The 15,858-nt window shown below is 44.1% G+C and overlaps 2 protein-coding genes across 3 annotated transcripts in view; both read right to left on the reverse strand.

The window, feature by feature from the left end:
* Positions 1–2,433: 2,433 nt before the first annotated feature.
* TIMM8A (translocase of inner mitochondrial membrane 8A) lies at positions 2,434–5,722 on the reverse strand. The gene is made up of 2 exons (XM_032619707.1): positions 4,943–5,722; positions 2,434–3,498 (listed from the first exon to the last, which is right to left on the reverse strand). Exons 1-2 carry the CDS (start codon positions 5,072–5,074, stop codon positions 3,337–3,339), a joined length of 294 nt encoding a protein of 97 aa, XP_032475598.1. The 5' UTR covers positions 5,075–5,722; the 3' UTR covers positions 2,434–3,336.
* A 132-nt stretch (positions 5,723–5,854) lies between these two features.
* The window catches only part of BTK (Bruton tyrosine kinase), a 28,442-nt gene continuing 18,438 nt past the window's right edge, over positions 5,855–15,858 (reverse strand). For both annotated transcript variants that reach the window (XM_032619706.1, XM_032619705.1), the window contains exons 7-19: positions 15,782–15,849; positions 14,748–14,935; positions 14,267–14,329; positions 13,631–13,685; positions 13,261–13,340; positions 12,954–13,081; positions 12,061–12,135; positions 11,392–11,563; positions 10,674–10,890; positions 9,557–9,621; positions 8,828–8,946; positions 8,161–8,318; positions 5,855–6,360 (exon numbers count right to left, since the gene is read on the reverse strand). In XM_032619706.1, the coding sequence (XP_032475597.1) occupies positions 6,289–6,360; positions 8,161–8,318; positions 8,828–8,946; positions 9,557–9,621; positions 10,674–10,890; positions 11,392–11,563; positions 12,061–12,135; positions 12,954–13,081; positions 13,261–13,340; positions 13,631–13,685; positions 14,267–14,329; positions 14,748–14,935; positions 15,782–15,849 (1,460 nt within the window). In that variant the 3' untranslated portion in view covers positions 5,855–6,288. The remainder of the gene's footprint in view (positions 6,361–8,160; positions 8,319–8,827; positions 8,947–9,556; positions 9,622–10,673; positions 10,891–11,391; positions 11,564–12,060; positions 12,136–12,953; positions 13,082–13,260; positions 13,341–13,630; positions 13,686–14,266; positions 14,330–14,747; positions 14,936–15,781; positions 15,850–15,858) is intronic.

Raw genomic sequence — 15,858 nt, forward strand, 5'->3', positions numbered from 1 at the left:
TTCAAGAAATGGCAGCATATGGCCCTCAACAATTTTAGTGGTACCTCCTGTGGTTTCCTTTCCATAGCTCTTGGCCATTTTTCCTCTATAGCTTTTGAGATATCCCTTTTGGTCCATACCTACTGTCATTTAACTTAAGATCAATAAATGTAAACAATACCCTTATTCCTCCATGGAATGAAAATGAAGGTTACCAGACTTTTCTCTGTCAACCTCTTTTGAGTCCAGAAGATGCCAAAAACAAAAAAATGAGGCTGAGAGGGAGCATGAGGACTCTGAGCTAAAATCTCCCTAGGCCAAAATTTTGTACTAAGGTATTGATACAAGGAAAAATTGGTTTAAAAAGCACCATCAATTGTTTTCCATGTAAAGGCTATTTTACATGGGGTTTATTGACTTATGTTTTTTAATTCACACTCCTCTTGGAGATTTGTTTGCATAAATAAATATCAAGTTCTTGATTTCCTTGTATGCGTTACCCCTAATGTTCATTCATGGGCGGGGGCTTTAGGGATAGTCTGGTTCCAGTTTTCACAGTATGCTTGCATAAACCCTAGAGGTCCTGAGACAGTGCCTTAGGAACCAGGGGAGGTGGTGCATAGGGATGGGCAGGAGACAATAGCAAGCAGGCCTCCAGACACCTCCACCACCAGAGCAGCTTTGTATTTATATTTTATATCTTAGGCTTCTTTTCATTTCAGGAAGAGTCTGCTAATCCAATCCTTCTGTTTTACATTGAGTCTTGAATTTTCTACCCTGAATATTTGAAATGAGGACTTTGAATGTCATTAGGGCTGACAGTACCCTTTCTATCAAGGTTCTGAAAATAAATTTCTTAGGCTGACAAAACAAACGAGCTCAAATTGTTGCTCTGGTACGTAACCTCCAAGAGGATGCAGGCAAATGGTCTACCTTTTCATTCCCCTTGTCCTGTGTCTAGTAGTGTCGAAGATATACTTGGTGCTCAAGCGTATTACATGAATCTGACAGATCCTCTTTCTTATTATGTACATTAGCTAAGCAAGCAATAATACTTTGTAAAACAGACATATCAGTTTGTGTCTAAAGGTAATGAGAATACTTTAACAGGTAATGAAGAATAAGAAATAACGATAGAGTAAAAAATATAATAAGTAATATATAATAAAAAGGAAGAAGTAAGAATATGGAAAAGACTAAAGGATCCTTCCTTTATGACTTGAGGTGTTACATGAACTCTTAAATTTTATGGGGGGGGGGGAATCAACACGGGCATATAGACACAAGGTATACACCAGATACTCATCCTAAAAGCCTGATTTCTCCTGGACTTCGAATGCCATTATTCCTACTACCCTGCTGCTTCTAATACTACTTCTTTACCATATACATGTTATCCAAACAGCAGCCAGGCACTGCTAAAACTTAAGTTATATCACGTCATATCACATCACTGTCTGCTAAAAACCCTCAAATGGCTCCCCATCTTGCTTGGTAAAAGCCAAGTCCTCACAATGGCCTATAACGCCCTACATGATCAGCACATCCCCACCCGCCATCCCCCGATCTGTCTCTGACCATATTTCTTACTATTCTCCTACTCATTTTACTCCAGCCATACTGACCTTCGACTTTTCTTCTACACTGGTGTCACAGCATGCAGTTCCACCTTAGGGCCTTTGGACTTGGTGTCACCCCTACCTGAAACATTCTTCTTTCAGATACCTACATGGCTTGGTCACTTAGTTCTTTCAGGTCTCTGCTGAAATGCCACCTCCCCAAAGAGACCTTCTCCAATCATCTTTAGCTAAAATAACAATGCCCCATAAACATTCCCTGACACCCTTACTCTGCTTCTTCTCCTCGGCACTCATTATATTGACGTATGGATGTGTTTGTTGCCTGTCTCCCCGTACTAAAACAGAAGCTCCACACAGGCAGGGACTGTTTCTGTGCACTGCTGAAACCCTGGCACCAAAAACAGTGTCCAGCAGAGTAGGTATTTAAATGTTTGATGAGTTGTGTTTTCATCAGGAGTTTTAAAAATTTCCTTGTAGTGCCTATATGGTGGGAAGTTAAACAGGGACTTGAGGCTTCTAGAAATGTGTATTTCTCAACTTTCATGGGTTTGCACTAGAGGCTCCCAACAAGTAGTTCCACTTTAGGTCTATACTCCAGTCCACTAGGATCTGAAGTAAGAGGAGGGGAATCCAGTCACTATAATCTCTTCTACTACACTCAGGGAACTAACCATCAGCACTGAATTCCTTCCCTCTCCATCTCATCTCTAGGTTCTCTTTTCTAACAAAAAGGTCAGCAGTCCCTGGAATACTGTGCCATAATTTTCACAGAACAGGTACCCAGGCTGACTACATTTCAGCCTTGGAACCAGCCCACACCAAATCTCTCCTGGGTGTAGGTGATAACCAGAATAGAAAGCCTTCTCAATCAGACTTGAATCTTGTAGAAGCTTTTATTTCAGTGATTAAAAGAACGCAGTAAATGGAAACTATGCTGATTTACATTAGGCATGCACCTCTACCTGAAACTGCTGTTAGTTTTTGACTGGCCTAAATCTTTATAACTTATTTTTTCATTTAGGCACATCTTTAAATTTTTTTGGACCCTGACATACAGGGTAAGTTAACTTGTTCCTTGTGGCAGTTTAGTATGAGAATTATGTTCGCTGGCTAGATTCCTTTAACTAAAGGCCTCTAGACTCTCAGGCTACCTGTACTAGCTCAAGACTGTACTTTACATATAGATATTTAAGTGAATCACAGTATAAGGGAGGGAGATAACCTAGAAAGGTGAAATGTACTGTATGAATAATCCATACATTTTTTTCCAGCACTGATAATCAAACATTAGATAAGGAGGCCTACAGTAAAGTACCAAATTACTCTTTCCCCCACTGCTGCCCTTTCTGAGAGACACAAAGATGTATATCGATCTCTCCAGAAATCTGAAAGGAATCCACACAAATAACAGATTATTACCTATGTGGTCCCACTATCAAATTATAGAGCAGTTCCACTATTAAAATTATAGGAAGCAGTTAATGGGACTATGAGGTAAGCATCGTCCCACATACAGTAATATACATCTAGTGGAGTTTTCCATTCACCTGTCAATTGTTTTCCCAAGATTAGCATTAAAAAACACAACCCCAAACACATTTGACCCTCAAACCACCCCCACACACAAAAATTGGTCTTTGTTCATTCTCAGATGACAGGATGTCCCAAGAGTGACAAAGGTGGGAGCCGATCCCCCCACAGCCTTTTCTTCAACCATCCCATCAACTGCTCTTCATTTCTTGAACTACCTTCCTTTTCCAAAGAGGTAATACTCAGGTCAGTCAGAAAGGCTTTCTGAGAAGACTGGCTTGGATTTCTGGGTCTGTTCCAGTCGATTCAAGATGAATTGGCTTGTATCAATGAAGCGCTCAACGCAGTTCACAAAACAGGCCTCAGCCCGACTGTCCAACTTTGGCCCAGGCTTGTCCATGCACTTTTCCTGCTCAGGACAAGATACAGAATCACAAAGGGAACTTGGCAAAAAAAGGAAGGGGAGCTTCTTGTTGCTTAGAGGAAAAACTTCACCTAAAAACAGTATCTGATATGTTAATAATAGTTCACATTTGGCAGCTTACTTTATGGCAATTTTCTACAGCCTTACATTAAATTCTCACAACAACCCTATGGAATAGATACTATTATTAATCTTCATTTTACGGAAGTTGTGGCACAGAGATACTTTGTCCTAAGTCATGGGGCCAGAAAATGGTGGAGCTGAGATGTTACAAAGCAAGATAGGTAGCAAAATACAAGGGAAGTTAACCCTTCGCTGAATTTGGTTAGAACTCTACAATGCTGCTTGCATTAACTGCCTTTAAGACACACTAAAACCTACCAAAGGAAAAAAGAATATCTATGACTGGAGATTCTTTAATGCCTACGTAAGCCAGAGGCTCTTGAATCCTTTCTCAAGATGAATGGAAAATTGTATGAATTTTCCTAAAGGGCCCACAACTTTCAGATTCTTAAAGGAGTCCTTAACCACACCACCTGCTGGTCCAAATGTAATGAATCAGATTTTTTAAAAGAATCAAAGCACTCTGGTTCAAGGCAGACAGGAGTTGATTAAGCATTTTTTAAGGGTCAGAGTCTAGCAATACCATAAGTTTATGGTTCAAATGAATTTCGTTCATTATTCTCTGTTGTGTACACAAGCCTCAGACTCTCCACTTCCAAGGAAAATTATCCTTGGCCTCTGAATTCTGTGAATTTTGTATGTCAAGGCAGGGCAGTTATGCTGTCTTTGGCTGCCAGAGAACACTTTGATCCCAAGCTGCAAATAAATGCCTTCTACCCTTTTGCCAAAGTCCCCTCACTGGGCATACTCAATTCCTCAACCTTCAGACCTGAAACGGCTTGGTATTACACAACAATCCAACAAGAAGGCAAAAAAGTGTGTATGTTGATAGAGATTACCCCACTTTTATAGTTAGTGGGCTAGAGCCACTCACTTCTCAGGAGGGACGCTTAGAGCAACTGAGTAATCAAGGCAAACTCTGAAGAGTGCAGGGACAGGAGATTCACTGATTCTCTGGGACTCAGGGTGCCAAAAATGAAATCCCAGTACTTGGGACTCTCATCAGTCTTGGTGACCAGCACTGGCAGCTTCAACCTTAGGTGCCTAAAGTACTGGTTGGGACAACGGCATAAGTCTTCTATGATCTCCAATCCTCTGCACTAACAAAGCCGAGGTCCGGCGTGACAGCCCTCTGAGAAGCGGAGTCACTCTTTTTCCCTTCCGGCTCGACCTGAGGAACCTAAGGAAACCAAGGGGTGCTGCTGGGTCCTCTCCCTTCCCCGAATCCCAGGCGTCGTGGCGAGTTGCGCGAGGCAAGGGCAGGAAAGTAGGTACAGTGGCCAGGTCCCAGCCCCAGGCTCCTCACCCAACAAAGTTCCGTCATCTGGTGCACCAGCTGCTGGAAGCGCTGCTTCTGAGTCTCTACCTCGATGAAATGCTGCAGCTGCGGGTCGACCGAGCCCAAACCCGCTGCGGAGGAAGACGAGGAGGACTCCATCCCAGCGCGGCCACGCGTGCCGAGACAAACTCCGCACCAACTCACCGACCTTCACGTGTCTCCGCGGCGGAACCGGAACCACAATCCACTGCCTCCGGGACTGCGCGGGGAGCGCACTGCGCCGGCGCGCGGCCCTACGCGCGGGCCCGCCCCCCGCTCTGGGCGCTCCTCCCAGCTGCCCGCGCGCCGCGCGCCTCGCGCTTTCCCGCGCACGACCCCGCGGTGGCGCCACACCTGACGCCTGAGGTCACAGGACTCGTCGCCCAGCGCCGTGGCGCTGTCGAGACCTTATTTCAAAAAGACAAGAAATAAAGAAGGTAAAAAAAGGAAGTTACTTCAGACCATGTGGCCCGTTCCTGGCCGGCCCAACAGCCCCGCCCCTGCCGGCTTCCAAATTGACCCGCGCTTTCCCCACTGCCAAGCTAGTGCTCGGCCCGGACTGCTGGGCCCGTCACTTAGCTGTCCTGGGCCCCTGGCTCTAGTTCTTTAATGGAGTTTACCCCGCCTGAGGTAGGGAAAAGAGGATCTGGCAGAGTTTGTCTCCAACTGTCAGATTCATTCCAATAGTATCTAATGCCTACTGAGTGTCAGGCAGTGTGCTTTGGTTTGTGATCACTGTCTCTGATTCAGAAGCAGAATTTTCCAAGAGCCAGAGGGGTTAAATGCGGAGAATCCTGTGGAGTTCTCCCAGTAGGAATATGACAGATGAGTGCCACACAGCAGTTTTATAGGGCGCTTCAGAGAGGCTGCATGATTAATCGAAATAGCAAGAAACTTTCATGCTTTCCAGTAATTTTATTTTATCAAAACACCCTCCCATCCCATTTTTATGACACCATTTTATTCCTGCCAAATTCTGCCTCCCTCCCCGCAAGCTCTATTGCCTACCCAAAGAGCAGTTGGACCCATTGTGAGGCTATTTACATTCCCTCCCTCCCCAAAAATGTTTCCATCCCAAATTCAGTCTGTTTTAATACTCTTGGGAAATTTCCTCTCTGGGGGAAAATACCAGGCACAATAATTCCTTGGCCTTTGCTCAGAAGGTACTATCCAAGGGAAGAGATAGAAAGGCATTCCTAGATGTGGAGAGGGGCCTTTGTGTATTCAGCAAGAGCACAAAGGCTCCAGGGCCTGTAAGTCTGGAATTTCCTCAAAGAAAGTGAAATTGGGGCTTGTGGAGTAGAGGAGTAGAACCAAGAAGCTTATTGGTGAGCTCAGGATTCTTCATCCATGACATCTAGAATGTTGCTCAGAAGAATTTTGAAGGTGGGACGTTCATCTGCTTTCTAAAACCAAAGAAAAAATAGAGTGTTATAGTGGACCAGAGTCCAAAATTCAAGGGAAGCACAGTGAGTAAACAGCAAATGTTTATGAAGTTTATGCTATATGCCCAGTAGCATACCCTGTGGATTACCAAAAGAAAAAAAGGGGTGAGGGGAGAAATAGAAGTGCTCCATAAAGTCCTTGTGCACTTTAAATCTTTAGTAACTCGGGTGGTTAATGTGGTGAGGACAATGTGAAAATTCCACTGACAAACACTGATTAAAACTAAGGGCAAAATTCATTACATAATTGTGCACCAATGCATTCTTATTTTGGAACCTCAAGTGGCAACCAAAGAAGTTTAAGTGGTTGACAGAGCTGAAATCCTATAAGGTGTGATAATTTTTAGTTTGGTTTCAAACACTTGTTTCTACCATCCTGTAGCCAAAGTTAACAAAGGAATTAACATTTCAAGACCATGGGCTGCATCACTGGGTAGGGATCCTAAGCACCTGGGACCTCTTATTACCACCATCTGGCCTCCAGACTAAGGCCCTCTGTGATAGCCATTGGTCCATAAGCCCCTGAGGTATTTAGTGACTCAGGGCATATTCATGCAAGAAAGGTCTCAATCCATCAGAACCAAAAAGTCATCATTTCTTGTTCCTTTGAATTCTCAAACCTAGCTGAGTATCAGAATTTCCTGGGAAGTTTAAAAAGACATACCCAAGTCCCACTCTAGACATACCTAATCAGAATCTCTGGAAATAAGGCCCAATCATCTGCAGTTTTAAGAGTTTCCCAGGGATTCTGATGTGAATCCAGTTTCATGACTACCTGCTTTAAACAGGCTGTGGAGAAAGTGCCTGTCTGAAATACTTAACTAGCAGAGTGAGGATGTCCTAGTTGGGAGGGAGCATAGTCAATCACCCTTAATCCTGCTTGGCATGGGAGAGAGAAGGGAAATGGCTCCTAGGGGTTTTCCCTTTCTCCAAACTTTCTTTGTGACCTCAGTGATTTGTTAGGGGAAAGGAGCCATGTTCTGATCCAAATGCCCACTTTTCACCCCACAGAGATGGCTCCAGGTTCACATATATGCTTGTTGGACACTGTCTGTCTTTCCCTGTTTCTAGTGGGGCAGAACTAAGAGCTGAGCACTTATTTCCTACCAGACATTTAGGTTGCCAAATTAAGGTTGCCAAGGATCTACTGAAAGTGGAGAAGGCACCCCTGGAAGAACCCAAGGTGAGAGCAGCAAAGCATTTTAATAGTGGGACAGGCTGTTTATTTTCAAAATACCACATCTACCCACATATCCCGTAATGCACTGTATTTAAAAAAAAAAACAAACATGAGCACTACCCATTTTAGTTTCCTTTCAGGCCTTAGGGTTTTAAAAAAAAATCTCATTTAGGACCACAGCCAGAAAAGGTGTGCAGTTAGTAAAGTAGAAGAAAGGGCCAATGACTCCCAAAGGAATGAACACAGATTTTAATGACTTTTCTTTTTTAATGTCCATACACTTGTCTGAGTGCCTTTGGCTGCCTGCTTATGCGAGGTGACATGGCCCCACAACACCCCTCTCCCTAAAGCCAAGTTGGTATTGGGGTCTGCTAATGATACTCTAGTGAGAATTGGAATGGGCCTGGAAAAACTTCTGGCCGTGAAATGATTGGGATGTAGGCCAGGATCCAAGAATGTGCACAGCTGTCTGTCTGTGCCCAGCTGCTATGTGGCCCAGGAGAGTGGGGCTGGGGTGCTTGGCCAGCTAAATGGGAAAGTAGGTTCAAGGAAATAATTTGAGGTCCCAATAAAACACTTACCTCATGCCAGCAGCTGTACATTATGGTATATACCCTCTCGGAAGCAAGATGAGGCCGGTAGAGACGTAGGCCTTGGGCAATGTGTTCAGCTGTTTCACTGTTAGTAAATCTTTCATATGGCATCTTCCCCAGAGAGTAAATTTCCCACATCAGCACCCCTAGAAAATGAAAAAAAAAATGTGTTGTTTCTGGGTAGTAGGGATCCTAGTCTTCCTAAATCAACCTCAAACATTACATTCATCTGGTTCTCCCCTCTGTGATTTTTTTCATTTTGTTCAAACTTCTGCTATAGTACTGAGTACACTGGAGGGTTATCAGGGTTGCCCTTGACTATTAGTCCTTTAGGAGAGAGACAGCATCTTATTTGTCTTTATAGTTATAGGGTCTGGCAGAGTCCCTGGTACATAATCAGTATTCAGAAGCTGTGGCATACTGAATGAATTGTTTGTTTCCCTCAATATATTCTAAGTTCTAAGAAGGCAGGGATCATGTCTAGTTTACTGTTTTTAATCCCCAGAAACCTCTGTGGTGCCTGACTCCCTAAGAATTAGATGAATGAAAGCAAGAACAAATAACAGTCTCTCTGTGCAGGTTACAGAGTGTGAATTTCCTCCACTGCGTTCCTTTTCCTTTGAGCTGTATAATCCATGTGATCTTATCCACTCACCAAAAGCCCAAATGTCAGATTTGCTGCTGAACTTGCTATACATAAGAACTTCTGGTGGAGACCACCGGACTGGAAATTTGGAGCCTACTGAGCTTGTGTATTCATCATCCAGAACATACCTGCAAAGGATTCAGGACTTGTTACTGTTAGAATTTGGAGAGCTTGATATTTGCTTAAATTTTCTTGGCACAACCACAAGAGTTGCACAAATATACGCCTACAGGCCAACCAGTGTCTTTTACAAATGTTATTTCTAACAGATTCCTGTTTTCATATCTGATATAGCTTTCCTGGTTGACAATATGGTTACAGCAAGGATGAAGTGAAATAAGATCTAATAGGTACTCCCTTCCTCTTCTCTAGCCTTCTTTCCTTTCTCTTTTCTCATCCTTCCCTTCCTTCTATTCTGCAGTTGTCAGTGGGAATTAGACTGATTAGGAAAGAATGAGACATGGAGTAAAGTCAACAGGATTAACAGATCAACATAAAGTATTGGAGAAATTAGCTTTTAAAAAAAGAGCAAAGGAGAAAGGAGAAGAGAGGGATATAACAATAAAACAAGAGGTGGAAAGTGACTTAAACCATTCAGAGAAAGAAAAGGTATAGAAAGATGGTGGAAAAGACTAGAATTAGGGGGAAAAGGGAGAGGATTAAAAATTACAGTGTCACCTCATGTTTGTACCGTGCCATTTTTACTTTTAGAGGGAAAAATGAAAAAGGCACACTCACCTGGACAGGCCGAAGTCAGATACTTTAACAACTCCTTGATCATTTACCAAACAGTTTCGGGCCGCCTGCAGTGCAACACATACCAGTGAGACTCTGTCCCTGGCACACAGGTTAAAGGCACAAAACTTCTGCCCACTAGGGGAGTGAAGCCAGGGAAGCCTCATCTTCACATAGAGACACCTTCCCACCTAACAGGAGTCAGTTGATGCCACTGAGAAATTCTGATGCACTTCCACCACATATAGAGCAACCCCCGTAGTCATAAGTAAAGCACTGAGGACTTGCAGAATGATTTCACTCACATTGGCAATTCCACGACAACCCTTCCTGCATTGAAATGCTGAGAGTTAAGGGAGAACAGAAGGCAAGTGTGTTTTGTTTTCTGCTTTTCTGCCAGTGGGACTAAGGCGATTTGAGCCTTGACCTGGCTGAAATAAACAGGGGCCCAAACTCGGATGCCTCCAGAGGCCAGGCAGGTGAAGTGACAGAGTGAAGTGGGTGGGTGGAGGTGTCAGGAAAGTATCTGGTCTAAAGGAGGCCAGCCACTTTCCTGTAATCAGTTAGACCATATTGTAACACCAGGCCCTCATTTTCATAGGTGTCAGCTCCAGCCAACTGTTAGCATGGCCTATGAGAATGTGGGCCTGGTGTTACAAGATGGTCTAGATTTTCAAGAGAAGCTGGAAATTCAGTTATTTAATGTGAAATGTTTTTAAGTGTTTGCTAACTAATATATAACATTAAAAAAAACCCAAATGTACCAACAGACCCCCAGTTTGTGACTCTGATATAACCAAAATGATGCTTCTGTGCTAAGAGCAGTCCCATCAGGAAGCAGGGCTGCCCTTCTGCCCCTGAAGGACCCCACCATTTCCTTGTCATGGTAGGGGGCTGGGAGTGAGTGCTCTAGCTCCCACCATGGCAGAACCTGTGGTGTTGAGGCCAGAGATCTTTGACTGGCTGACCACTGGGGAAGAGGCTCACCAAACTTATAGTGTTTTCTAGATAAAACTGAAATGATGGCTCCAGCCACCCTCCTCAGGGATTGTGTGATAGGTCTTCCTCTACTTCCACCCCCTCAGCCCTTGGACCCAGGCCAATCCTTCTGAGGTCCTACCAGGTCTCGGTGGAGGAACTGCTTTGACTCCAGGTATTCCATGGCTTCACAGACATCCTTGCACATCTCCAGCAGCTGCTGAGTCTGGAAGCGGTGGCGCATCTCCCTCAGGTAGTTCAGGAGGCAGCCATTGGCCATGTACTCAGTGATGATGAAGATGGGGCGCTGTTTAGTGCAGACGCCGTACAACTGCACCAGTTTCTCATGGGACAGATTCCTACAGGAAAGGCAATGAACCAGTCCTCCCTTTCTGGCTCTGAATACTATTCAGAAAGGAGCTGAGGAGGAAAGGAGTTGGCCTGGGAGTAGAGTGTCAGATGAGGGACCAAAATAACAAGTTAATGCTCCTCCTTCCTACCCTAAACTCCAGAAGTGCCTAATATATGAGGGTGAGCCAGGATTTGGAGTCCATCAATAGAACAGGAAACAAGCCCAGGGCTGAATGAACACTAAGGCTACATCAGAATGTCTTCCTTTTGAAAGTCTCATTTTCTACATTTACCCCCAAATGCTACTGAGATGGTACACGCCTATGATCAATACTACTCTCCACCAATATCTAAGAGAAATGACTACCTTAGCAGTTACTCCCACCAATCAAAGTTTGACCTCAGGCCATGGTCCCAAATCTCTTACTATAAATCACCTTAAAACCCAGTGGGAACCATCCTGGTAATTCCTAGACTGGGTGGAGAGTTGAGTTTGGACTGTAACTCACATCATGACTTTGGCTTCTTCAATGAACTCATCCTCAGACATGGAGCCTTCTTTGATCATCTTGACGGCCACGTCATACTGGCCCCTCCATTTCCCATACTTCACTACTCCAAATTGTCCAGTCCCCAGCTCCTTCAAGAAGGTCAGGTCCTTTGGATCAATTTCCCATGATCCTATAACAACAAAGCCTTGATGTGATTATTTGGGAGTCATGTATGTATAATTTCTACAATAGATAAGAATCCCTACTGGGGGTAGAAACAGACAAGCAGTAAAAGGGAAATTCTCAGAGGTACTAATCCATCTTTGCTCAGGTAAATCTCAGGGACAGGGGATTACTGATTGGAGGAGTCTTGGAATTTAGGTACAAGTCAGGCATAAAGCAAGAAGATAAACTAGACATCCTCTTAAAATCCCTTTATGATTTTTTCCCCACAATTAAAAAATAAATCCCTTTATGAATCTATGTTTTTGCAGTCCCAGTAGGAGCCACCAGAGGGAGGAAAAGCATTAGATAACTTTGGTCTGGCTCCATCTTAACCTTCCTCACAGCAGCTGGGATAGAACAGTGTGCTGCAAGGATGATTGAGAGGCAAGGTCTGGTTGCGTCTGCCAGACGTAGTCCTTCCAACTGGCCGGTCCACCCTACCCTAGAGAAATAATCAGTTACCATAGCCCAGGCCTGCAGTGGAAGGCGCATTCTTGTTTTGTTGAGACACTGGATATTTGAGCCTAGATATGAGTCCTGAAACATACAAAGAGAGTCATGCTGCTGGTGCGGAGCAGGGGGTGAGATGCCTCACACACCCTCACTTAAAGCCTCACGCTTCCAGTGTTCATCTTTCTAGTACATTTTGAATCCCAGAAGATCTCCATCAACCCGAATTTTTCTGGAAGTTTCTCCTCTTACAGATGTTTTTCAGGGACAAGAAAGAGAGAATGCTAACTGAAATATACAACCCAGCTAAATATATCCCCACCTCCCAGCCTAGCCTTAACTCACATCCTACTTCTGCTTTTGATACTGAAAAGTGTAATTGGGACCACATAAAATGACAGCCTTGATACTGCTTTGCCTGGACATGGTGGACAGCAGCAAGCCTTCTTGATGAAGTTTTTCCCATGTATTCGTGCTCTCACCAATCTCCCAGTTTTTAGAATGTCTACACTGCTTAGAAACTCTCTTCTGATGTTTTTGAGCCTGTCTGTCCTTTGAGGGCAAGGACTTCAACTAATAGTTTTCATGTGTTCTCTAGTAACAAGAAAATTGCTGAGAACACACCAGGAACACAATGAATATTGCTGATTGATTAATTACCAGTCTCCTTTATGTCTTTCCTTAGCACTGAGCATCAATCACCAAATAAGGAGTCAGTCCCTACTGGGCATAAGGTCTGCCTTTGACCACCTCTTCACTTGACCTCGACCCAGCATCACAGGGGTTTATTTTCACAGCTAATTCCCATTACCCTGTGAGGCTTATTCTTCCCCTAACCACCTTGTCCTAAATTGCTTCTCCTGGTACTTGTCACACCCTTCTTCTCTGGTTCCCCTGGTACTTACCTGCAGAGTTATGCTGATGGTAGTTAATGAGCTCAGGGATGGTGCTGAAAAGGTGCTTCTCAGCCAGATAATACTGGCTCTGAGGTGTGGAACACACAACATAATGGCGTATCACCCCTTGAGGTTCCCTGAAGAAGTGGATGCTGAGTCAGCAACTTGGGAACAAGGGTCCAAAGGGCCCAAGAAGTGAAGTGAGATGAGTTTTGAGTTTAAGTGACAGAGGATGTGAGAGGAGCACTTCATTAAGGAACTGTTGGTTGGGCACCCCTGTCCTTTGTCCCCAGGGCCTTGAAACAGTAACACTTACCCTGTAGATTTGGCAAACACAGACACCGTATATTTTCCAGCTTTGCTGGAGTCTCTAACAATGAAGCCTCCTTCTTTCCCCTGAAACGATGAAAAAGAAGCTGACCGTCATGAGGAAGTGGTGCTCACACCTGCATCCCACCTGCCCAAACCCGAGAGGAAATATTATAGAAGTCTTGATTTCACTGCCAAGTTCCATGTTTGAGCTGCAGCCTCATTGCTTTTGACAGCGAAAAGTATAATTGGGACCCCATAAAATGACAGCGTTGACACTGCTTTGCCTGGAGATGGCGGACAGCAGCAAGCCCGCAATTCAGGATCCTTGTTTGCTGTGCAGGGAGAATGCTATTTGCTTGTGGTCACATACTTACCTCTTGCTTTAGCAGTTGCTCAGCTTGACTCCGAGTCATGTGTTTGGAATACCACCTGTAAAGAGAGAGTGCTTGTGTGGCTCCTAGGCCATGGTGTAAGTGGCTCAGAGATTAGAGTGCTATCTGTGGCTCATCCATGCCAGTGAGTCAGTCAATTCACTCAACCTCTATTTACTGAGTGTCTTATGTGCGTAGCATACTACATCCCTTTCCCAAAACGTGCTTGGCACTGAAGAATCATGGAAATGGAGAGTAGAGGGCAAAGGCAGGTGGCAGAAGGTTGCAGGGAAGGGATCAGGGACAGGGCCTTCAAGGGCAACCCACTTCCATGATTAGGGAGAAAGCACATCCACAGAAGTTTGCCATTTTCACCTTTCAAATGTTTCCTATCAGGTTGTCTTAGTGTGGTTCTTCTGGATTTGGGGGGGGGTGTGGTGACCTCTCCAGCTTTCATGAACAGGGTGTTTGGGATGAGGGTAAGACAGAGGCACTAACTTGAGTGGCATCATTTGACCCAGTTGACACTGATTTTAATAGGTATCTTGAAATCAAAATTTTGTTGAAAGTATAAAAAAAGTTTATACTATATTTAGTTCCTCTGGGAAGATTGTGCGCTAGGAACATAAGCATACTCACTCATACATTTCTATGGAGTCCTCTGCCTCGGTTACATAGTTACTAGGGATGTAGCCTTCCTGCCTGTAGAGGAGACAACGTGATAGATCATCCAGCACTTCCCATCCTGGGTGAGAGACAGATTTGGATGCCCTGTATCCTTGGGCTCAGAACCAATCTTGAATGGAGGTATATAAAATGCCCCTCCCTCAAAGAGAATCATGTTGCCAATGCATGGCTAGGCCAGTGAAGTGTGTAGCTTCTGCACATGCGGCATTGATTACATGTGCTCGACAACATGTGGGCCAGACTCTACAGGCTCAGAGAGGTAGCCACGTGTAGAGCTGCCCTCTGAGAAGTACTTGGAGGGAGAGCATATTCCTTTTGGTGTGGGAAGAACAATTTCTGATCAGGATACTGAGTAGGGGAATTATGCCGCAGGATTTTGCGTGTGTATAGAGTAGGTGGGCACAAGGCTCAGGAAGGGCAGGCGTGGACTCACCCATTTTTATCCTGGGCTCGCCACCAGGGTAAGTTGCTCTCCTCCAGGATAAAATACTCGTCACCCTTCCGCAGCTGTAGATCATTTGCATTCATTGGCATGTAGTCATAAAGGGCTACAACTTTTTTCAGCTCACTTGTGGAGACAGGTGCTGCTGTTGGCTCAGGGGGCAGTGGCTTTTTTAAGATCTGTGTTGTTAAGAGGAAAAAGTAGGGGTGGGGTTGGCTAGATGTTGGCTAGATATGAAGCACTCTCCTATTCTTCCCCAACTCTCTGGCTTACTGGAGACACTGTTCTAACCCAAATCAGGCAAAATAAAAGGTTTATTCAGCATTCATTCAACAACCAGTTTTAAGCACCCATGCAGGGGCTCTCAGCCTGGAATGTACATCAGAACCATCTAGCAGGTGGTTAACAATCCTGACACCTAAGCAGTTTCAAAGACCAATTATGTCAAAACCTCTGAGGGCTGGACCCAGGCATCAGTATTTTTAAACTTTCTGGACAAAAACCATGTACAGCCATAATCGGGAAAGCTTCTTGGCACTAAACTAGTACATGGACCTACTAAGTGGCTCTGAATCTTCTTTTCTTAGTTTGTAAAATGAGTATACTAATTCCTGCCTTGCTTACTTACAATATATGAGAAAGGGCTTTCTAGACCTCAAAAAATAACCCCCAAAATCAAGTTTTAAAGTAATATAATAGTGATAAAATCAAGATGTTGGGTATATGGATATTCACTGTTAAAAATTTTCAGCTTTATGTTTGAAAATATTTTTCATTTAAAAAAATCAGGCTTTGTTTTGTTTTAAACAGGTGATTTGATTAAATGGTTGCCAAGAGCTTCCTACTAACCCTCTATCTCTCCACTGAAGAGGAAGTCCTAATTAGAAGCACAAAGCCCCTGTCTCAGCAAGAATACCAATTTACACTGCCAAATCCCAGGGAGAATTCTAAGACTTTGGTCTGTTTTCAGGGTGTGATTGTAAGTTTCAATTTAAACAGTAGCAGCACCCAATTTCCCTGTATACCTGGTCCTCCTCAGGCGTGGGAGGAAGAGGCTTTTTTGTCTTTCTGTGCGAACTCCCAGGTTTTAAGCCTGCAAAGT

Source organism: Phocoena sinus, chromosome X, assembly GCF_008692025.1.
Source record: "Phocoena sinus isolate mPhoSin1 chromosome X, mPhoSin1.pri, whole genome shotgun sequence".
Classification (NCBI taxonomy): domain Eukaryota; kingdom Metazoa; phylum Chordata; class Mammalia; order Artiodactyla; family Phocoenidae; genus Phocoena; species Phocoena sinus.